The sequence below is a fragment of the Tiliqua scincoides genome, chromosome 4 (assembly GCF_035046505.1).
Source record: "Tiliqua scincoides isolate rTilSci1 chromosome 4, rTilSci1.hap2, whole genome shotgun sequence".
Lineage (NCBI taxonomy): Eukaryota > Metazoa > Chordata > Lepidosauria > Squamata > Scincidae > Tiliqua > Tiliqua scincoides.
In genome coordinates this window covers 43,550,783-43,574,805 of record NC_089824.1, presented here as the reverse complement: position 1 = coordinate 43,574,805, position 24,023 = coordinate 43,550,783, and the positions used below count along the sequence as shown (strand labels likewise).

Below are 24,023 nucleotides of genomic sequence, written 5' to 3'. Positions count from 1 at the left end.
CTGCAATGGGACTACTCACTTTAGTGGCGACTGTTTGGTTGCCACTAAAGTGAAGGTGCTCGTGTAGGGCGAGTAGCCCTGCCTGAGTGCCCTGGATCCTGCGGAGCTCGGCTTCGCAGATCCACCTCTCCCCCGCCCCCAGGAACGCCCCCCCATGCCTCCCCCCTCCCCAGAATGCCTCCCCCATGTCCCCATTTCCTGTTCCGCAGCCCGGCAGTCACAGAGACCGCTGAGCCGCAGAATGCAGGCGCCTGCAGCGCACTGGCTCAGCGCCAGCTGGTGCTGAGCCAGCTCCGGCGGGAGCCTGGTAGTAAGCCCCGCAAATGTGCCTTACAGCATGTTTGCAACTGTGGTTCGTGCTGCGGAGGCGCGGAGCGGACCACAGGATTGGGCTCTGTCAGGCACTTTCATGCCTCTACTGCTTCTCCTTTACATTCCACTCCCTGGATTGGAAAAGCAAGAGTCCCAGAATTATGGTATGAAATGACCATTCAGGAGTGCAACATTATAGGGGTGATATCAGCTTTTTCTTTATTTCAGATGTGAGAAACTAACGAGACAACTTAAAATTACCTGAACAAGTCTGTATTGTGGAAATGAATTATAATTGTCACTAGGTTTTGTTGAGTAGTTGTATAATTTGTAAACATCTAGAAATCAGCTGATCAGAGCAGCAGAAATGTATCTTGGCTTTCAAAGCTTTCGTTTCTTCCCCTTTGCATGATTCATAAGCATAAAGAATGAGGAACATAACTGCTTATCATGAGACTGATTTTCAGAATTCAGGGCAATGAGGTCATGCGGTTGTTCTGTGGAGCAAATTGATCAGAGATATATGTTATTTCTAAGACTTGCATGCTATGGGTGTGATACTCAGAACAATGTTGGTTGGAGAATTTATTGAATGATATTCATATACACCTATAAAGTGACTCTGTCACTACAATGTGCTTGTTTACCCATGGATGTTTATCACTGACTGCAACATCAGGTGATAATTTCCATCTGTCATGTAACTGTCACAGAGCAGATCTAACATTTTCATCACTGGTCCCGCACTCCTCCCATCCTGCCCCTCCCCCTGGCATGCCCTCACCACATCATGTGGCAAGGAGTTCCACAGACTAATTACATGGTGGGAAAAGAAAAATCTTTTATCTGTTCTAACTCTAATGTCCCCTGATTCTGGGGTTGTGTAGAAGGAGAACATCCCTCTATCCACCCCCTGCATAATTTTCTACGTCTCAGTCATGTCCCTCCTTTTTTCTAGACTGAACATGCCCAAACACTCTAGTCTTTCCTTGTAAGGGAGGTGCCCTAGCACAGCAAACCAGATCTTGATTGCTTTTCAGTGTATTATACATTAACTTGTAAAGTTGGGCTATACAAAAGTTCTCAAGGTTTCCATGATTAGAGAAAAGTTGCCTCTTGTGATTTTTCCAGGGACCTGCTGCAATCTTGTGTGTGTGTCCCCCACTTCAATTGTTACACTCTTCACACATATAGTATACAGTCAGTTCTCTTAATATGCAAATTTACTATCTGCAAATTCACTTATCTACAAGGGGCAGAATTGCCACCTATCTCTCATTATCTGTGACTCTGTTCTTGTTATCCGCAAATAGTGTGCTGATGCCATATCAAACAGGCATTGGGATTGTCCTGTGGAGAACTGTTGGACACATTTGTGTCTACTTCTAGACTTGCCCCACCATCTTGGGCACCATCTCAGGGACTCCAGCTGAACCTTCACAACCCTGGTGGGTTGTGAAGATAATGAGAGGCTGGTGATTATGAGAAGGCTGATGATGAGAGGTCTCTGGAAGGCTGCTCTGGGGCTGGGACAAACCAGCGAAGCAGCCAAGAAACAGGTGGAGGACAGGTGAAGCTACCCCCTCCCCACTGCCTCTCTGAGGCCCCTTTGTTGAGCCAGCAACCTTCAATGAGTTGGAGAAATCACCACCACCATTGCCACAACCTTCAGTACATCAAGGGATATCCAAACACAGAGGAGGAAGCATTGTTGGAGATGTAGCTGAACCCTCGTTATCACCCAGCCCCACAGTCTTTAAGTTAAGGTTCAGGTTCAAAAAGTTCATAGAGTATATGGTGAAAAGATTCCTCTGAAACCTTACCCATTTTCCCCATAGGCTCAATGATTCAGTATCCACTAATTCGGTATCCATGAGGTTTTCCAGGAACCTGACCCTAGTGCAGTGCTTCCCAAACTTTTCAGCTTTAGGATCCACATTACTAAAAAAAAAAAAAAAAAAGCTTTACTAGTCACTGAAGCCTCAGTGGCTGTAAAGGTTATTTGGCCATAGTGCTCACCACAAGTAGCAGATAGTTTAACCTTAATGCACGTAGTCTAATCCAGTGTTTCTCAAACTATGGGTTGGGACCAAATTTCAGGTGGGTCTCCATTCATTTCAATATTTTATTTTTAATAGATTTGATGCTACCATTGTATGTGACTGCATTTGGGGAAATGTTACAGATCTGTACTTTTAACAGGCTATTCTGTATATGCTTTTACATAAGAACAGCCCCACTGGATCAGGCCATAGGCCCATCTAGTCCAGCTTCCTGTATCTCACAGCGGCCCACCAAATGCCCCAGGGAGCACACCAGATAACAAGAGACCTCATCCTGATGCCCTCCCTTGCATCTGGCATTCTGACATAACCCATTTCTAAAATCAGGAGGTTGCGCATACACATCATGGCTTGTACCCCGTAATGGATTTTTCCTCCAGAAACTTGTCCAATTCCCTTTTAAAGGCGTCTAGGTTAGACGCCAGCACCACATCCTGTGGCAAGGAGTTCCACAGACCGACCACACACTGAGTAAAGAAATATTTTCTTTTGTCTGTCCTAACCCGCCCAACACTCAATTTTAGTGGATGTCCCATCTAGTCCAACCCCCTGTATCTCAGTGGCTCACCAGATGCCCCAGAGAGCACACAAGACAATAAGAGACCTGCATCCTCCCTTGTTAGCTGAACATCAGAAGAGCCCCACTGGATAAGAAGAGCCCCACTGGATCAGGCCATAGGCCCATCTAGTCCAGCTTCCTGTATCTCACAGCGGCCCACCAAATGCCCCAGGGAGCACACCAGAAAACAAGAGACCTGCATCCTGGTGCCCTCCCTTGCATTGGCATACTGATATAGCCCATTTCTAAAATTAGGAGGTTGCACATACACATCATGGCTTGTACCCCATAATGGATTTTTCCTCCAGAAACTTGTCCAATCCCCTTTTAAAGGCGTCCAGGCCAGATGCCACCACCACATCCTGTGGCAAGGAGTTCCACAGACCAACCACACACTGAGTAAAGAAATATTTTCTTTTGTCTGTCCTAACTCTCCCAACACTCAATTTCAGTGGATGTCCCCTGGTTCTGGTGTTATGTGAGAGTGTAAAGAGCAGCTCTCTATCCACTCTGTCCATCCCCTGCTTAATTTTGTATGTCTCAATCATGTCCCCCCTCAGGCGTCTCTTTTCTAGGCTGAAGAGGCCCAAACGCCGTAGCCTCCCCATTCGTGGGAAGCCTGCTGCCTGCTCTCCTCTGCCCCAAAATGCCTCCCTCCTGCCCCCCGCACGGGCCAAGTTTGGCCAATGCAAACTCATCCTGCCTGAAACACACATTGGCATGGGTAGGCCGGCACATATCTGAGCACTGGCCTATCTCCCCCTATGCTGGCACAAAAGTGCTTTATGGTACAATGATAGTAAATGGGGCTTACTCCTGAGTAAGTGTGGATAGGATTGCAGCCTAGGATAGTTAAAAATGGTCCTGTTTGATGTCACTTCCGGTCATGACATCACTTCCGGTGGGTCCTGACAGACTCACATCCTAAAAAGTGAGTCCCACTGCTAAAGGTTTGAGAACCACTGGTCTAATCTAATTGTTCAGTGATTCTCAAACTTTCTAGAGGCCCTATACACACTGCCTACAAACTTACTTCCTGATTTATAAATGCCAAGGAGGTGACTATAATGGTGATTTGGCAGCAGTGCTTCCCTCCCCATAGCTGTTTAACACCTGATGCACATAGCCTAATTGGCCCTGTCAGTTTCACAAACCACCAAAACCTGGGTCACAGTCCACTAGTGGGTCCTGGACCCATAGTATGAGAAACACTGGTCTAGTCTAGTCAATTTGTCAGTTCCATGACCCACCAAAAATTGGGTCAGGACCCACTGGTGGGCGATAGGCCCACAGTTTGAAAAACCATTGCTCTAGCAAATAATGAGAACTGAGTGTACCATGAAAAACAAAACCCAGCATGGGCAGTGATTTCAAAAAGAACAAAAGAACATCAGAAGAGACCTGCTGGATCAGGCCAAAGGCCCATTCAGTCCAGCTTCCTGTATCTCACAGCGGCCCATCAAACGCCCCAAGGAGCACACAAGAGAACGAGAGACCTGCATCCTGGTGCCCTCCCTCACATCTGGCATTCTGAAGTAGCCTACTTCTAAAACCATGAGGTTGCACGTACCCATCACAGCTTGTGGCCTGTGATGCAGTTTTCCTCCAGAAACTTGTCCAATCCCCTTTCAAAGGCATCCAGGCCAGGTGCTGCCACCACATCCTGTGGCAAGGAGTTCCACAGGCTAATCACACGCTGGGCCAAGAAATACTTTCTTTGGTCTGCCCGAACTCCCCCCACGCTCAGTGTCGGTGGCTGCTCCTGGCGCTGTGTGAGGGGGAAGGAGCGCCCTCTGCCCACCAGGGTGCACTGGACGCAGCTGGAGCAGGGCTGGCACTAAGTGCCGTGCCACCAGGTGGGGAGCATCCCTGCCCCAACCGCAGACCACTAGACTGACTCACCCAGCCCGCCCGCCCCTCTGCGTCACGAGCTTCCCGGCAGGGGCGGGCGCTTAGGGCGGAGCGCGCATGCGCACCTCGCTCTCCCACAGCTGGTTCTGTTTAGCCCTCGCCCCTCCTCCACCGAAGTCGCTCCGGGGCCTGAAGAAAGAGACGTTAACGGGCTGCGTGGACTGAAGCGGCTGCCTCGCCTGGTGAGTGATGCCCTTCCCTCCAGGGCCTGTTTCTCTCCTGGTATCCCTCAGGGGCGAGGCCCCCCCCCGCCACGGAGGAGCGCCCTTTGCTCGCTGGGCGGTGCGGGGGGGGGGTGAGGTGTGGCTGAAGCCCTCAGGGCGAGGGGAGTGAGCGCGCGCTTTGCGTATGCTCAGAGGAACTCTCGCGCTCTGCTCACTCGCGTGTGAGCCCAGCAGAGGCTCCCGAGGCTGGGCAGCCCCTCTGAAGGGGAGGGGGAGCAGCCTGGCTGGGCTCCCAGGCCGGGGGACGGGGACGGGGACGGGACGGGACTGGTAATTCAACTCCAGGCCCGTTTCCCTTCCTTCTCTCCCCCCTCCCCCCACCAGTGGCTGGACTTGTGGCTAGGAGAGGGAGGAAAGCGAGGGCTGCGTGGTGAGGCTTTGGGGGGGAAATGGCACCTGAAACAGGGAAGGGAGAGGGAGTCACTGCAGTCATATGACTCTAGAGGAGGAGGATGAAGAAGGGGACTTGTCCTTGCTGTATTCAGCTTCCTTACGTAGACTATTTACACCGAGGTAAAGGGAGAAGGAAGTCCTGGGGTGTGCTTGTGTGTCTGTTTGTCACTCTCTCCCTCTCCTGCGGCGACGTAGTTTAGTAGCAACTAGGGAAGAACATCAGAAGAGCCCCGCTGGATCAGGACAAAAGCCCATCTAGTCCAACCCCCTGTATCTCAGTGGCTCACCAGATGCCCCAGAGAGCACACAAGACAATAAGAGACCTGCATCCTCCCTTGTCAGCTGAACATCAGAAGAGCCCCACTGGATAAGAAGAGCCCCACTGGATCAGGCCATAGGCCCATCTAGTCCAGCTTCCTGTATCTCACAGCGGCCCACCAAATGCCCCAGGGAGCACACCAGAAAACAAGAGACCTGCATCCCAGTGCCCTCCCTTGCATTGGCATACTGATATAGCCCATTTCTAAAATTAGGAGGTTGCACATACACATCATGGCTTGTACCCCATAATGGATTTTTCCTCCAGAAACTTGTCCAATCTCCTTTTAGAGGCGTCCAGGCCAGATGCCATCACCACATCCTGTGGCAAGGAGTTCCACAGACCAACCACACACTGAGTAAAGAAATATTTTCTTTTGTCTGTCCTAACTCTCCCAACACTCAATTTCAGTGGATGTCCCGTGGTTCTGGTGTTATGTGAGAGTGTAAAGAGCAGCTCTCTATCCACTCTGTCCATCCCCTGCTTAATTTTGTATGTCTCAATCATGTCCCCCCTCAGGCGTCTCTTTTCTAGGCTGAAGAGGCCCAAACACCATAGCCTTTCCTCATAAGGAAGGTGCCCCAGCCCAGTAATCATCTTAGTCACTCTCTTTTGCACCTTTTCCATTTCCACTATGTCTTTTTTGAGATGCGGTGACCAGAACTGGACACAATACTCCAGGTGTGGCCTTACCATCGATTTGTACAACAGCATTATAATATTAGCCGTTTTGTTCTCAATAACTTTCCTAATGATCCCAAGCATAGAATTGGCCTTTTTTACTGCCGCCGCACACTAGGTTGACACTTTCATCGACCTGTCCACCCCCCCCCCAAGATCTCTCTCCTGATCTGTCACAGACAGCTCAGAACCCATCAGCCTATATGTGAAGTTTTGATTTTTTGCCCCAATGTGCATGACCTTACACTTACTGACATTAAAGCGCACCTGCCATTTTGCTGCCCATTCTGCCAGTCTGGAAAGATCCTTCTGGAGCTCCTCACAATCCCTTCTGGTCTTCACCACTCAGAAAGGTTTGGTGTCATCTGCAAACTTAGCCACCTCACTGCTCAACCCTGTCTCCAGGTCATTTATGAAGAGGTTGAAGAGCACCGGTCCCAGGACAGATCCTTGAGGCACACCACTTTTCACCTCTCTCCATTGTGAAAATTGCCCATTGACACCCACTCTCTGTTTCCTGGTCTTCAACTAGGTCTCAATCCACGAGAGGACCTGTCCTCTAATTCCCTGACTGAGGAGTTTTTTCAGTAGCCTTTGGTGAGGGACCGTGTCGAATGCCTTCTGAAAGTCCAGATATATAATGTCCACAGGTTCTCCCACATCCACATGCCTATTGACCTTTTCAAAGAATTCTGTAAGGTTTGTGAGGCAAGACTTACCCTTACAGAAGCCATGCTGATTCTCCCTCAGCAAGGCCTGTTCGTCTATGTGTTTTGAGATTCTATCTTTGATGAGGCATTCCACCATCTTACCCAGTATAGATGTTAGGCTGACCGGCCTATAGCTTCCTGGGGCCCCCCCTTTCCCTTTTTAAAGATCGCATGACATTTGCTATCCTCCAATCTTCTGGCACCGTGGCCGTTTTGAGGGACAAGTTGCATATTTTAGTCAAGAGATCAGCAACTTCATTCTTCAATTCCTTAATAACTCTTGGGTGGATGCCATCAGGGCCTGGTGACTTATTGATCTTTAATTTATCAATGAGGTCTGAAACATCTTCTCTTTTAACCTCTATCTGACTTAATTCCTTGGTCAAGAGGGGCCATTTGGGCAGCGGTATCTGCCCGAGGTCTTCTGCCGTGAAGACAGATGCAAAGAACTCATTTAATTTCTCTGCCATCTCTAAGTCTCCTTTTATTTCCCCTTTCCCTCCCTCACCATCCAGAGGGCCAACCGCTTCTCTGGCGAGTGTCCTGCTTCTAACATATTTGAAGAAGCTTTTATTATTCCCCTTGATGTTGCTGGCCATGTGTCCCTCATAGTCTCTCTTGGCCTCCTGTATCACCTTCTTACATTTCTTTTGCCACAGTTTATGTTCCTTTTTATTCTCCTCATTAGGGCAAGACTTCCATTTACGGAAGGAAGCTTCCTTGCCCTTCACAGCCTCTCTAACTTGGCTGGTTAGCCATGCGGGCACCCTCCTGGATTTAGTGGAACCCTTCTTTCTTTGTGGTGTACATCTCTGCTGGGCCTCTATTACTGTTGCTTTAAGTAGCCTCCATGCACTCTGGAGAGTTTGGACTCTTTTTACCTTCCCTTTCAACCTCCTTCTAACCAGGCTCCTCATTTGAGGGAAGTCCGCCCGTCGGAAGTCAAGGGTTTTCGTGAGAGATTTGCCTAGTATTCTTCCCCCGACGTGCATGTCAAAACGGATCACAGCATGATCACTGTTCTCCAATGGCTCCGTAACATTGACATCTCAAACCAGGCCCTGTGTACCGCACAATATTAAATCCAGAGTCACCTGTCCTCTGGTGGGCTCCATGACTAACTGCTCTAAGGCACAGTCATTTAGCATGTCAAGGAATCCGGTTTCCTTTTCGCGACCAGAACACAAATTGAGCCAGTCTATATGAGGATAATTGAAGTCCCCCATGATTACAACCCTGTTCCTCCTTGTCACCTCCCTGATCTCTTTCCTCATTTCAAGGTCCCCTTCCGATTTCTGGTCTGGAGGACGATAGTACGCCCCCAGTATTACATCGTCAAAACCAAAAATTCATCTAGGCCAGCCTCCTGAATTTTACAGTGGACTACCAGATGTGTCTGATCTCTTTCAACATTGTGGGAAGGATCCAGCAGCTTACTGCAGTACTTGGGCAGCTGGGCCTGGCAGCAGTTTTGGGTCTAGTCTGCATCTTCTTTTCTTACTGATATGGCCATATGAACCTGCTGTGCATGTGCTTTAGTCTGAATGTTCAATTCCAGAGGGTCTCATCAAATTAAACAGAACATTGGGTCATTTCATGTGTAATGTTTAAGGAAGCAAAATGTGTGTTGGCCTGTGTTATTGGTACTTCTTACATCAAATCTGGCAGTTCTTACTTCTGATTGCAAAGGGAGCTCATGACTTTAGTCTTGATTATTACTAATTTGTGCCCAGCCCACAGGTGTAAACATTTGAGCCCTGTTGCATATATGCAACATTGGGCAGAAATGGCTTAAGTCATGTCTTAAGGGTTAAGAGTTCAACCCTAATCCAAAGCACCTTGCTTGATTGTAAGTGCTGGTATGAGTTTTATTCCTAATGTAAGTTGACCCTGGGTGAGTGCATAATGGGTCTCTCTGTCACTTCAATCATTTATATGAAGGATGTTCTGAAAAAGATTACACTAGCTAGCTTATTGTGATATATGTTTGGACATATACCAATAAAAATATTAGACTACAAGTTGGTTCTAGCAAATACTGTAAGAACAACATCTTGCAAATACTTATCTAGATTTTCTTGTGGGTTACCTTGGGAAGCATTTTTCAGAATCTCTTTAATAAGTAGTTTGTGCTGATTATCCATATTGTTAAAATGAAATACCGCTAGAGTTACCACATAGACTAATCTACTATAGTCTTAAATTATTCAGCCATTATTATTGGCAACCTTCAGTCTCGAAAGACTATGGTATCGCGCTCTGAAAGGTGGTTCTGGCACAGCGTCTAGTGTGGCTGAAAAGGCCAATCCGGGAGTGACAATCCCTTCCACACCAGGAGCAAGTGCAGTCTGTCCCTGGTCTGTCTCCCTGGCTATGGGCCTTCCTTCTTTGCCTCTTAGCCTCAGACTGTTGGCAAAGTGTCTCTTCAAACTGGGAAAGGCCATGCTGCACAGCCTGCCTCCAAGCGGGCCGCTCAGAGGCCAGGGTTTCCCACTTGTTGAGGTCCATCCCTAAGGCCTTCAGATCCCTCTTGCAGATGTCCTTGTATCGCAGCTGTGGTCTACCTGTAGGGCGCTTTCCTTGCACGAGTTCTCCATAGAGGAGATTTCTAAGGTATGGAGCCAGACTTGTGGACTTGAGCAGAATGAGCAAGAGTTCTTTCAAAAACCTGTTGTTGAGGGTGATGTGATTTGGTGTCTTAAATGCCACTAATCAACCTCAATTAAAGCTTCAATTAAATAGAAACTGAAACTGGCCTTGTATCCTTAATAGGAATAGCATAATGGAAAAAATGAAAACATTTGTTAACCTCTTGGGATCTTGATATACCTTTAAAGTTGCTGCTCTATAAGCTGTTTTGTTTTGCAGAACTAAAAGCTGGCTAGGTTCCAGTCTCCTTGGTTACACCCAAATCCTGAAATATTTCAGGAGCTTGCCTTTAATGAGAATTTAGCTGCTTTCTCCTAACATAGATGCTAATAAGGCTTTGTATGCAGCATGCAGTTGTTCAAAATAACCCTGTTAAATTCTTTTTTGTGGTTGAAATGATTTAAACTCTTTTGAAAGAATGTAATAAAATCAATACACTTTTCTGCTAATTGGATGAAGATCCTCCTGATGGTCTCCTGGCTCAAAAGGGCCAATAAAGAAGCCTTCACTTTATTGCAGCAGACAGCAAATTAGGAGAATAGATGATGCCTGAGTAATAAATTTTGTGAAGTCTCAAGGAATGCATGAGTTTATCCTACAACTGATTTCCCACAGCCATGTAGTTGGTTCATGTTTCATATAATTGCAGATTACATTTAATTCATATTAACAGCTGCATTTTACATGACATTTTACATCATATAAAAGCTTCTTGGAATACCTTTGCATGTTTGCAAAAACTGTAGGTAGTAAAAAGGAATGAGCTTTTTGAGTAATCAAATGTGTGAGCTAGTAAGTCTTTTGCAATAGTCTTGGGTTAATCCTTGAAGATTTTAGCTGACTGGCTATTCACTAGTTAACCTCTTAGTGAAGCATTACATATTCATTACTTCTCCATGCCTGTACTAGCCACCTGAAGATTCGACCCCCTGGTAGGCAAAAACCCATCCATGGTTTGAGAGTATTTCTAGGCACTCTTAGTCACTTGTTATTCCCCACATTCTTAGCTAAGAGCGATTCTCACTAAGGTATTATGTCTTCAGCAGCAGTCTCCTAAAGAGCTGTTTAGAATAGCTTTCAGGGAAAAGCAACTTCTGCATGAACATGATATTTTGGCAAAAGCATGAATGTTAGTGGAGAATGTAGTGGACAGGAATGGCATATTCTTCTTTGCTGAGAGCGCATGGGAGAAGCGTGTACCTGTTGGAATGAATTCAGCCTGATCCCAAAATGAGTTGAGAGTTGTCCTGTCCATTCCTCCAACTGGAACTGAATCTCCATCCATAACTCAGACAAACCATTTCTCCTGAAATTACTAGCTGGTACAAAGTAAGCAATTCGGTAATTGGGTCCTGGCAGCCCTAACTGCCCATGTAAGCGGATGGTGCTCCTGATCCTCTGGTGAGGAAGATGTTCAACAGTATACATCCCTCACATCTAAACTTTCTCTTGTGCTGCAAATTGTAGAACATAAGAAACAGGAGTCATTTTCTGGTCTGTTCCTTTTACATTTTTATATACTCCAGGATAAAGTCCCTCTGTACCACTCAAAGGCAAAATCTTGCTTCTAAAATTGAAAAAATAATCATTTTTTAAAGAGTTATTTTTTTCCATGCTGTTACTACTTCCTGGAGACCTCTGGCACACACCACAGAGGGCTTGAAGGAAAGGCAGGGATTCTTGAGGTTCTGATAAGATGACAAAAAAAGCATTGTCTTATCTTGTGTTCCTGACCTTGGCATCTCTTGGCACAAGTGGGAGAATCAAAGCCCTTCTTTTAGTCGTTTTGTACTTACAGAGGACTTGGAAGAGAAGAGCACAGATACGGACTGGTTGGCCAGTAAGCCTAACCAGTATTTGTGGGTCCTTAATGTCATAGTTCTTTGGGTCTCGTATCTGCTTTAGACCTGTAGATAGGGAAATTATGTTTTATTTTTTACTAGAGGAACTTGACTGTATTAGTTGCCTAAAATAGTGTTGGATATGGAGAAGAAAGCATTTGATGTCGTGATATGGGCACATGAATGTGTGCACAGCTACCACCAGTGGTGCATTTCATGGCATAGGAATTCCATACCTCATCCAGCATTTCGTATGTGTGGTATGAAAGTTGCTTTAATCTGGAGCATAGAAAACTTGTAAAAATAGCTGAAGTTCAGCATTGAGCAAAAATCTGTAGAAACTCTAGTCCAAATCTCTGATAACCATTATGCTGATTCTAGTTTTGAATTTCACTCAAAATGAATACTAATATGGTACATTTGTTTGTTTCAGGGTTGTATTTTGTTTACTTCTGCACTTCTGAAACTGTGAAAATGTCACTGTATCCTTCACTGGAAGATCTGAAGGTAGACAAAGTAATTCAGGTATGTCAAAGTACTTTTAATTGGGACTGATTTTTTAATTGAAGTTAAAATTACTGAGACTTCCATTTCAAGAATTTCACTGTAGCGACTAGACCAGAATTTTTTTTATTCTACTATAAATATTAGTTTTATGGATTCCTCATTTATAGTAAATTTAAAATACAGTAATAGCAAAATTTCTTTTGAAAATAACAAAATAGTACTGTAGCTAATGCTGAGAAAATAGCTTCAAATGAAGCTTGTCTTGGTGTTATCATGGAACAAGGTTTAAGGCACTGGTTTGCAGAATAAGAGTTGTCCCTCTTCACATGGTTTTGTGAACCTTTGGTTTTCAGGCAGTTAATTTGATGATCTTTTTATTGTAGTGAGAGTTCTGGCATATTCACCTTTCATTCTTACTGAGCAGTTTGATATGCCTGATAAATTTGAATTTGTTCTGTTTCGAAGTAGCTCTGGCTAACAGGTCAAATGGCAGCCAACTGTATGTCATCTTTGGAACAGTGTTTTGTATATAAAGAAAATTTCAGATAAATAATAATGCATCACAACAGAAGGTCAAGCCAATGTATTAGTGACTGGTGCTATTATTCTCTGAAATTGGATTCAGTACCTGGAGAACAGAGCAATATGGTTTGAAGAGCTTACCATGCATATTCCTTAAATGGCCACTGTAATGCAGATATGCAAGGTCATGAAGTGATTAAGCAGACTTTGGAATGCCATATATAGAGACTGCCTCTGCCATCATCTTTGCTAGCATTACTGAGATGTAGTAAAGTAGTGTTTCCCAAGTGTTTTTGACCATGACCCTAAATATAGCTTTCCTCTCAGTCTGGCAGCCCCTAGAGTTGATATGCTGATGATAATGATAAACACTCTGCAGCACTCAGCAGTGACTTCATTGCTGAGCTCCAGAACATCAAAAAGGAAGCTGTGCAGGCGTGCAGTGTATTAGAACATTGCTTCCTATAGATGCAAACCTCAAGCATCTATATGACCCTCTTTTGGATTGCATCCCCTATTACAGAGGATACAACTAGCATAGCAACACTGGAGAATGAATAATTGAATAGTGGGCAGATCCTGATTATGGAACCCTTAAACCTAAATTCATGGAATCTAGCAGAATATTGAAGCATAGATGTATTCTAAATTTGTGGTAGTGATGAATCACTGCCCAATGAATCCTGAATTGGGGATTTAAAAAGTTATTCTGCCCCAGCTGTTGAAAACGTTGACTTGACCCCAGTTCGAATCCTGATTTGGACCCTTTTGTGCCATAATTAGGTGCACTAGGAATACCACAGGGTCTCATTGAACACTTAATCTAGACTGCCCATTCCTAGCCCCCCTCTCCACTTTGTTATGGTTCTTGCAATAGCAGGAGAATGAAGAAAACTTTTCTCTCCTCCCTCTCATGCTGCCTGGGATCAAAGCATGCCAGATGCAAGCAGTGTACTATTCCTAGTGTCATTAATTATTAGTACTAGAAAAATACAACTCCCATCACTCTTTGCATGTGGTATGCTTTATGATCACATCCCAGGCAGCAGAATGGCTCACAATAAAGCTTGGTGATGTTGCTATAAGTTGATGTATAGGGCAAAGCTGGAGAGGAAGTCTGATCTCATGAATTTTTATTTCTGTTTGTATGGAATTACTAACTGAAGCAGTGATGGAGGCAGTGGAGAAATTTAAATGCCATTTTCCCCATCTGTATCTCCCCTTCCCTACAACTGTGGTAGATCTGCATAACATTTGAAAAAGATAGGTATATTATATAAGCCTCCCAACTCATCTACCTGATAGTGTTTAAAAGTAACCTCAAAACTAAGGAAATCCTTATTGTGAATTTCCCATGTTGCATCCATTTCAGTCCTTTAAGCACTTTTGCAAAATTTGTCTTCAGAGTTAGGAAATTGAAGTTAATACAGATATTTAAAAACCTGATCAAGCAGCACATTAAAACTATATACTATTGTGAAAATGTTATCTGAATAGTTTTATTTTAAAGCTTATATAAGTGTCTTTTGTAGGCACAGACATCTTTTGCTGCAAACCCAACCAATCCAGCTATTTTATCTGAGGCCTCGGCACCTGTCATACAGGATGGAAGTAAGTTACTGTAGTGATGTGGAACTAAATGTGCATCATATATGCAAAAATGCAGTATTACTGTGTTAATACTAGAGGTACAAAACTGAGAGCACCAAACAAAAGTCATAGCAAAACGATACTGCATTTAATTTCAAGGGATTCTAAATTATCACAGTGTTTTTGTTTCTCTTGATCTTACCTTTTCTTAATCAAATTCATTCTTGCAGAGACTTTTTTTAGTAACCTACTCATAGCTTCAGATTGACTTTTTAGTTATTGCCGAACAGAATTGAATGGTTGTAATTAGCAAAGCGTTTGTACTTGCGCTTTTAAAATAACAAAATCAGAATGGTTTTTCCTCTGCAGGTCTGCCTCATTATGCACTGGAGTTCTGTTCCGGAACCTCTGGTGGATGAAAAAAATCCGTGTATAACAAATCAGTGGAAAAATAGCCTTAAAGACCCACTTCTAGGTTTCTTGCTCCTTCGTTGTCACTCCAGAATGCATTGGTATAGACACTATACTGCATTCAGCCACTAGATGGGGTGAATAACAGAATGTAAAGGAATGAAATTATAATTAACATTTTGAAGGTAGGAAATTGGATTTTGGTGCTTTTTTCCTTGTTACAAGGCATTTAAAGGTGGATCTTGGTGCCAGTGGTAAGTCAAATCAGTGGATACAGAGGTCCCACCTGTATATACTTTCTTGCTGGAAAGTGTTGATCATTTGGGGAAAAAAACATTGCAATCTTTAATGGGAAAGATTGGACCAAACTGTGTTTAGCTTGAAAAGAGTACATTGCACTGAGTGTTCTGCTTTTTACATAATTGCCTTGAGATGTGGGAACAGTTGGAAACAGGACAGCATGATGTAGATTTTGTTCTTTGGTAACAATATGAGTGGGCTATTAAACAGATTCCCTCTACAGTAGTCTTTGGAATGCATGTAAGCGGGAAGATCCTGGTCAAAGATCTGAATAAACATATTGAGGGGATGGTTGGCATTGTTGAAGTCTGAGACATGAACAAACATAGGAGGTTGAGTTGTATTGAATTCATCTATATCCTTCTCAGTATTGTTCACACAGTCAGAACTTTGCAAGCCCTACCTGGTGAAGGGATTAAACCTGGGACCTGCTCTTGATTTATTAAGCAAATCTATATACGTACTTCCACTTTATGTGAAAAGTAGCTGTCAAAGCAGTTTACATAGCAAAATAAATCATTCCCTGTTCCTAAAGGACTTGCATTCTTAAACTACATGAAAGACACTAGAAAACAAGTCAGGCTGGGATGGAGAGGGACAGTTGACCTCTCCCTGCTAAATATGATGACCAACACTTTAAAAGGTGCCACTTTGTTGAGTTAGCAGAAGTATTTCACCTTGCTTAGAAGCAAGGCGGGAAAGAACTCAGTTCAGCAAAGGTCAAAATTTACTTAACAATTTGTCACTATTTGGAATTACTTTTTTCATTTTATAGACTTGTATCCCAGACTGTATCCTGAACTTTCTCAATATATGGGTCTGATCCTGAATGAAGAAGAGGTAGAAAGAAACTTGGCAGTGGCTCCTCTTGCAAATTCTCAGGGGGTAAGAATCAGCCCAGTCAGGACTTCTCAAATACTGTTTGGGTTGGGGAACTGAATCAATCTTTTGCCCCATAAGAACGTTCTTGCATATTCCCCCCCCCCCCCCCCCAAAATCAGGGTTCTGAAAAAGTAAAGGGCTGGAAAAATTCTTTACTTGGTCTTTTTCCTCCCTCATCAATTTTCTGTTAATGGGTGTCTAAGGTTGAAACTACTCTAGTCCTGTAACATAAAACAGAGGCTTTAGCAACCTCTGTTGCTAAAATTAGTTTTGATTAAGCCCCAAATTGTTTGTTTGTTGGTCTATCTGTGCCATTTAGATCCAAGTTCTGTAAGTCTTGACACTTGTCATGGTTTTTAACCTTACATAAGTCTTCTAATTCTTAGCTTGTTGCAAGGCCTTCTGCAGTGAATTACATGGTGGCTCCAGTTACTGGAAATGATGTTGGAATTCGCCGAGCAGAAATTAAGCAAGGGATCCGTGAAATAATCTTGTGCAAAGATCAAGATAGAAAAATTGGGCTTCGTCTTAAATCAGTGGACAATGTATGTATGAGAACATATATGCTGTTTTAATATCTGACCAATTAACTCCTGCTGTCTGAAGTTGAAAATAGCATTTTTAAGAAATTGTGTCTGACTTTCGTGGCAGTTCTCTTCTGCACAGCATTCTGGCAACACTGTTATACATGTCTACTTGGAAATCAATCCCACTGAGTTCAGTGACACCTACTCCTGTGTACACATGTATAGAATTGCAGCCTGCATTTCTGTTCACCGTGTATCTTAGGATACTATTTTATTTAAACATGAATGTATCACAAACAGAATCAAGAGCCAGTGAGAATTTTAAAGGATTAGTTTGTATCTATCAAGCATAATTTTTCTTAAATGAACCTTGCTTTCACAGCCAATGAAGTGTGATTGTACTGGCACTCTCCTAGCAAGAGTAACCATTATTGGTTAATATGTTCTTTAAATGCAGCAGCATTATTGTTCTGTGTTAAAACTTTAAGCTGTTTGCATGTGTGTATGTAGCTTTTATTTTGCACATTTTTAAAAAAGGGAATGCTGGACATACGGCTATTTTTAATGTCCCCGTTATGTTTTTTAGGGTGTCTTTGTACAGTTAGTTCAGGCAAACTCCCCAGCATCATTGGCTGGGCTGCGCTTTGGGGACCAAGTTCTGCAGATCAATGGTGAAAATTGTGCAGGATGGAGCTCTGATAAATCTCATAAAGTTCTGAAGCAAGCAGCTGGAGAAAGAATTTCAATGATTATTCGTGACAGGTAAAAGATGTGTCGTCTCCTTGCAAGTACTTCTTAGGTTGTATAGACAAGTAGATAAAACATACATTTTAGCTTGTATATTCATTCAAGCCACAATCTGAGTGGATTGCTTGTCTGCTTAGGGCTTAGTTATGGGTATCCATTGAAAGTAATACCAGACGTTGAACATTGTGAATTATTTTCTTACAGACCTTTTGAGCGAACTATTACCATGCACAAGGATAGCACAGGACATGTTGGCTTTGTATTCAAAAATGGAAAAATAACTTCAATAGTAAAAGACAGTTCTGCTGCTAGAAATGGACTTCTGACAGAACATAACATATGTGAAATTAATGGACAGAATGTAATTGGTCTGAAGGTGAGTTGCATGCTTTCTTTAAAAAAACAGAACTCTGTGGTTGTGCTGGAAAATTTTGCCACATTTAGTTTCTGCAATGCTTCCTTTTTCCCAAGGGTAAGGATAGGAAGAGATGGGAGAACCTGTGGCAGTGAGCAGATCCAACTCTCTTTCTCTATAGTACTTGGGCTGCTGCCCTTGCATAGGTTTGCTAGGCTTTCTTCTGCTCCCCTTTATAAAGTTATTGGCTCTTCAGGCTACTAACAAGAAACAACAAGAGCTGCATGTTAAATTGCGTTATGGTGTCTGCACTCATGCCTGTCTTCTGTTATTCCCTCTCTAGACTTTTGAGAGCCAGTCATAGTATGTAACAAGAGGAAGCAATTGGGAATACGTTCTGCTTTAAATATGGGTCTGCACGTGCTTATCCAGAGACAGTAATTACTTGCAATGTGAGAGTGCTAAATTAAGACTGAGCTAATTTGTCTTCAGTTGGATAAAGTTTTGTTGAAATTAGCTGATGCTATCCTCTACCAAGACATCAGAGCTTTGTAAAAATTCTGATAAGATGAACGTGTAAACCAAGATTTATTCTTTAACAGGATTCCCAAATTGCAGACATATTGACCACAGCTGGAAATGCAGTGACTATCACTATCATGCCTTCCCAAATATTTGAACATATAATAAAGAGGTTTGTATAAAATACTTGCATATTAAAGTACGTTATTAGTTATTGCACGAACTTATCTTTTGAAAGGATAGATAACAGGTTTAGTTATCTATATCCATTCAATATACGTAGAATGAATGCACACAACAAATAGGTTTGTTTAAGGTGTTGGCAATTGCATCTATAAATAAGAACTGTCTATTAAACAAAAATGCAGGTAACAAAATTAGTGGAAATTAAGTGTGGAAACTTCAAGTAGTATTTTTCACAAGAAATCCTTAATAGTGGGGCATTCTAGGGGGATGACATGTTCAAAACTGCAAATTAACAAATAAGGTGAATTATACACATTATTTGTATATAACAAATAAGGTTGGAGATGTTACAGGTTGAAAAGTGGTATATAAATTGAGCTATAGGCAACAGATTCATGCTAAATTAAATGTATTGGTTTTATTATTCACTTTGTCTGTGTTTCATGTGTAAAAGAGGAATTTCTGAGCCAGTAGAATCTGTTTGACCACAAAGTGTACTCAGGCCATGACTCCTTTTCCCATCTGTTTGGCAAAAGGACAGGACTCCTCAGTATTGAAAAGGAGCAGGAACTGGAATTGATATGCAGACATTTTACTTGGCACACTCATTTTTAAAATACTATGATTGGGATGTAAAGCACCTTATCTTCTAGCATGAGTAGCAAGTGACTGAAGATTCCTTGAGGCTATCAGCTCACTGCTTAAAGGAGCACTTGGAGCCGTAGCTCACTGGTAGAGCATAAACAGATTTTTGAGTAGCAGGGCTAGCAAAGACCTCTGCCAGAAACCTTGCTTAGCTGCTGCAAGTCAGTTTAAACTATGCTGGGCCAGATAAACTAATGGGCTCCTTTTAAGTTACTGCAGCTTCATATGTTCACTTGCTACTTGATTTAACTAAGTCCTTAATTTCAAAGCTGGACTATTCATTATAATTATACTGAATTTAAGTACTTGGTTAAATTTCAAAACTAACAGTACCTCTCTTCTAATAAAACTAAGCATATATAGCCTTGTAGGCTACTAGTGCCTGTAAAGTGAGTTTGAACTCTTTAGAAGAATATAGTAAACATTGTGACAAAGGATTAACTATTAACAGTTCTTAATTGTCTCAGTTTGGGAATATGTTGGATCCTGCTTTCTTGGGGAAGTGCCTTGTGTGAATGGAGGGCTACTCCCACAAGACTTGCCCAATTCCTTTTATTCACATAAGAAGTTTAGAGTGCTTCTTGGTTACATTTGGATCCAGTTATGTGTTCCCTCATGTTGGCTGAAGTTGAGAGTTGCAGCTTTGTGTATGCTCTTTCATTAAATATTGGGGTTTCATCCAACATGATTACTTAACCTCTGTGTTAGAGAAATCCTTAAGTTATCAATTGGAAAATATGCTAGGTTTTGCTGCCTGTTTATGATTTGGGAAATGAGTGCAAGCTAGGCCTGTAAGCATTTCTTACATGAAGAGTAGGAAATGGTCTATTCATTTTGACATAGTCGACTGACATGCAGTCTTGTACAATGTGTTAGATGACCTGTGTTTGCCTTAGATACTGTGGCTTAGCTTTTCCGTATAAATTATTTCCAGGATGGCTTCAAATGTTGTGAAAAATCTGATGGATCATACCATCCCTGAAGTCTAAAATCGGAGCCAGTGTAGTAGATGCATCTGTACTTCGACCTCTGCTGAAATGGGCTACTAATTGCTCAGCAACATTTGTTCTGCATATGAGCCTTTCTTCAAAGCAAAGAGATGCTGTATTGAACATTTGCATTATTGTGTTATGGCTGGGAATGTCAAATCTGACACATTACCTTTTTCAAACTATGTATTTTGTAGCCTTATTAGTTTGACAACTGTATAAATGTGCTTTTCTCCTATGCCTGTAGCATTATATTGTGTAGTTAACACTTTCGATAAGCCATTGAAACTGAAAATCTACTGTTAATCTTGCAAGTGTTAATACTAGTGATTTGGACACTGCTGCTCTTCATACTTTTTCAGACAAATTTAGTTTTTCTACTACCTTCTGTTATGATGTATAGTGCTAACTAGTAATACCTACAAAAGCATGCCAGTACAACTGAGCACAGCTGATCTATCATTCCATTGACATTTTAAGCAGTAAGATAAGCATTTAGATGGACTCTTTTATTGCTCTAAGTCATTCTAATGTGCTTAAATTCTATTGCCTTAACCATATTAAAGTTGCAAAAATGTCTTCATTTTCTAATTAAAATCAATGTAGTGATGACTCAAACTTTTTTAGTGTAATATAGTATATAATCATGTGGGCATCAAGCTCTAGGAGTATGTGCCTTCTAATGGAGGGGTTATAGTGAGCTGAGCAGTACAGAGTACATTGTGTAATGCCTTCTGTCTTGGAAAGTGGCAACTCTGACTGTATTCTCACTAGATGTGATTCTACCACCCAGTGTTAAGAACTGCTTGACATTCAAAATTACAGTGCTAGTTAGGAAGTCTAAAATAGTTTATCTGCATTTACCATAAACAATTAGTTCTTCACCTCTTAAAACAAGATGTTATCTGAACTAGTAAACATGAACTTAATGGCCTAGTACTTTTCTATACAGTATTTTAGCAAGAGAATAAAATCATTCAAATAACTAATCTTTCCTGTTTGTGTTCTAATTTGCTTTAGTCTGCAAGCTTAGAGCTACTCCATAGTTCTTTAGATCTCTTGGTGGATTTGGCCTTTAATCCTTGACTAAAGCCCTCTAAGTTACCAAGTGAGGCATAGAATAGCTTTTAAGGGACTATGCCCAAAAAACCGTGAACAGAATGTTCTGCTAATAGTTAACTTAGCTCCCTGCTATACCCCCATAGCTGTGCCATATTACCTAAGTATTTTCTGTTAATGCTTTCTAGTGCCCAATATACATCTTTCTTATAACCAACTATAGGCATTAATAGGCACCCACAAGTACACCAGTGTACAAATTACCAGAACATTGTTTCAAGGCTGCTGGTGGTAGGTGTAGCTCCTTGTTTAATCCTACTATGAGTGACAATCAGGAAGTACAGAATAGTTATCGAAATGATTTGGCTCATACCCAAGCTGGTTCACCTCCATGAAAGTTTTATGGATAACAAGACAGATTAAGTAAATCATCATTTTGCAACTCAGCACATAAGTTACAAAAAAATAAGTTTATTTCCATCTGAATATTCAGGCAAGCATTCCAAACTGCAGTAACAAATATACATGCATATTTTTGCCACTGTATTTAGACTTCAGTCAGGCACTCAATACAACCATGTCAGCAGGCATTATTACATTTGGATAAGTCAATTTAAGTTAAAATACAGTTGAAAGTTCATATGGGGTGAGGCATTTAGTATTGCTGTTTCCAGAACATGAGTTGTCTATCTTCCCCTCCACTGATGATACTGCTACATTGCTCATTCATCCAGATACATGTTACAGCACCTACAAGAGACATGAGCAGAGATGCAGAAAATGATTTCACATACAAGATTGCTGTAGTGCAGTGAAATCCTATCCAAAAAATCTAAGCACAATCCCACTCTTGGAAGTTGACCACTTAGTTGCAATTTACATTACTAAAGGACCTAGTCCTTTTACAGATTCAAGCACTTTGGTATTTCTTAAAAATCAAATGCTGAGTTGTGTCTTACTCATGTTAGCAAGAAAAACCTGAAATAAGATCTGTGTACTGTATGTTGCCAAGTTGACAGGCTGCAACCTCACTCAAACAAGGTAGCAGTTTACTCTGAAGTTGCACTTTTAGTCTATTAGCATTTAAAGGATTTTATATGGCACCTGAAAAGGCTTCCATTTTTTAAAGCCCCAAAATGTCACTCACCTGTATGTCCTTGGATTTTTTCTACTATTTTTCCTCCAACTATATCCCAAACAAACAATTCTCCTGACTGACTGCCTGATAAGACAGTATTGCCGTCCCACTTGAAACATCTGCAAAAATAATTTGGTAGACCAAAATCATGCACCTTTACTCACTCACCTACTGTAATACAACTGAATTCAAAGATTTATAGTAAATATTCTGCTCAGTATATTCATTGGAAAATACATCAGGGTCTAGTTGAACTACTTGGTAGAATAAAAGCTTATATTGCTGGCAAACGCCATTAAATGGTAATTTGCTTGTTTAACTGAAATTAATAAGGCCTGGTTTTAGTTATAGAATAGTATAATTTTTAACAGTAGTAATTCCCATCATTGTTAAGACCTACCTCTTCTCAGGTTCTAGCAAAAGGAAAATGCAGTTTCCAGATTCTGCCTTGGTATTTTCAGGTGCCCACTACTGCAGTTTACAGCCATTTCTCTGGGCAGCCCAATCCTAACTTGCAATGGAGCAGGCAAGCCAGCAGGCATGTGCTGCATCCAGTGCAAGTTTGGGGCCAACTGGCCCAGCCAGAGGCAAGGGGAAACATTTCCCCTTACCTCAGGGAGAGCCAAAGTAGTTCCAATGGGTCTGCTCAGATCTGCACAACCTCAAAAGGTGGTACAGGTCACAGCAGAGCAGCTGGAGTCGCTCCATGCTGCCCAGGAATGGGGCTAGCATATAATAAAACTGCTGGGTCCTGGCCCTGCCTCCTGCTCCCCCCCCCCCGCTCCAGAACACACTCCTCCCAGACCTGTGTCAGCTGATGCAATCTGACCATGATGCCAGGCTTGGATGCGGCATGGAGAGGTCATTGCAACTCCTTGTGCTGGCCTCCCCAACTCTTAAGTCAATGCAAACGCGCCTTGTTTTTTTATTTAATTTGTAATCCGCCTTTCTCCCTGAAGGGCACCCAAGGCAGCCAACAACATTTAAAAGTCATAAAATATATAAAATAAAATGATAAAATAGATAATAAAACAGCAGCAATAAATACAGGAGTAAAACAATTGTTTTACTCCTGTAAAGCAGCCATCATGCCCTCCATCAGGCAAAGGCCTTCTGAAATAAAAAAAGTCTAGAGGCCTCACTGGAAGGTTAATAAAGAGGAGGCTGTTCGCAACTCAAAGGGGAGGGAATTCCACAATGCAGATGCCACCACCGAGAAGGCCCTATTTCTGGCTGCCATCCCCCTAACCTCTAGATGACGGCACAACCAACAGGGCCCCCTCTGATGATCGAAGAGGACAGGCCGGCCTATATGGAAGAAGGCGGTCCCTCAAATACGCTGGTCCCAAGCCATTCAGGGCTTTAAAGGTCAAAACCAGCACCTTGAATTGGGCCTGGAAACAAACTGGCAGCCAGTACAGCCACCGGAGCAGCAACGTGACAGAATCAAACTGCTGACCTCCAGCAACCACACGAGCTGCCGCATTCTGCACTAGCTGCAACTTCCAGACCATCTTCAAGGGCAGCTCCACATAGAACACGTAGCAATAGTCTAATCTTGATGTCACCATGGCATGGACCACCGTGGCCAGCTCTGACTGAGGCAGGTACGGCTGCAGCTGGTGCACCATCCAAAGCTGGGCAAAAAAGCTCCTGGCCACAGCCGACCCCTGGGCATCCAGGAACAGCTGTGAGTCTAGCATAACCCCCAAGCTGCAAGCCTGCTCTTTCAGGGGGAGTGCAACCCCATTCAAAGCAAGGCGATAGTCCGGCACCTGCAAGACTTCTGTCTTGTCCTAATTTAATTTCAGCTTGTTCACTTTCATCCAGACCCCAGCTGGACACGGGTCCAGCAGGCAGGCAGACAGCCTCACACTCCAAAGGATTGTGAGGTTCCACAAGCTGAAAAGAATCCCACACACCAGGACCGACAGATGCCATGGGGACATCACCCCGACATTGCCAATGTGGAGTCCAACTC

The 24,023-nt window shown here is 42.8% G+C and overlaps 2 protein-coding genes and 1 long non-coding RNA gene across 6 annotated transcripts in view; 1 reads left to right on the top strand and 2 right to left on the bottom strand.

Moving 5' to 3' along the window:
- Positions 1 to 505: 505 nt before the first annotated feature.
- Positions 506 to 4,823, bottom strand: LOC136648743 (uncharacterized). The gene is made up of 3 exons (XR_010794348.1): positions 4,505 to 4,823; positions 2,136 to 2,253; positions 506 to 809 (listed from the first exon to the last, which is right to left on the bottom strand). It is a non-coding gene; the product is annotated as an uncharacterized lncRNA (long non-coding RNA).
- Positions 4,824 to 4,925: 102 nt separating this feature from the next.
- Positions 4,926 to 20,834, top strand: SDCBP (syndecan binding protein). The gene is made up of 9 exons (XM_066625530.1): positions 4,926 to 5,027; positions 12,096 to 12,187; positions 14,224 to 14,302; positions 15,768 to 15,877; positions 16,261 to 16,419; positions 16,988 to 17,163; positions 17,353 to 17,524; positions 18,106 to 18,197; positions 19,791 to 20,834. The coding sequence occupies exons 2-9, from the start codon at positions 12,137 to 12,139 to the stop codon at positions 19,843 to 19,845; spliced, it is 894 nt and encodes a 297-aa protein (XP_066481627.1). The 5' UTR covers positions 4,926 to 5,027; positions 12,096 to 12,136; the 3' UTR covers positions 19,846 to 20,834.
- Positions 20,835 to 21,355: 521 nt separating this feature from the next.
- Positions 21,356 to 24,023, bottom strand: part of NSMAF (neutral sphingomyelinase activation associated factor) — a 49,408-nt gene continuing 46,740 nt past the window's right edge. For all 4 annotated transcript variants that reach the window (XM_066624008.1, XM_066624010.1, XM_066624009.1 and 1 more), the window contains 2 exons: positions 22,052 to 22,161; positions 21,356 to 21,654 (listed from right to left, as the gene is read on the bottom strand). In XM_066624008.1, the coding sequence (XP_066480105.1) occupies positions 21,560 to 21,654; positions 22,052 to 22,161 (205 nt within the window). In that variant the 3' untranslated portion in view covers positions 21,356 to 21,559. The remainder of the gene's footprint in view (positions 21,655 to 22,051; positions 22,162 to 24,023) is intronic.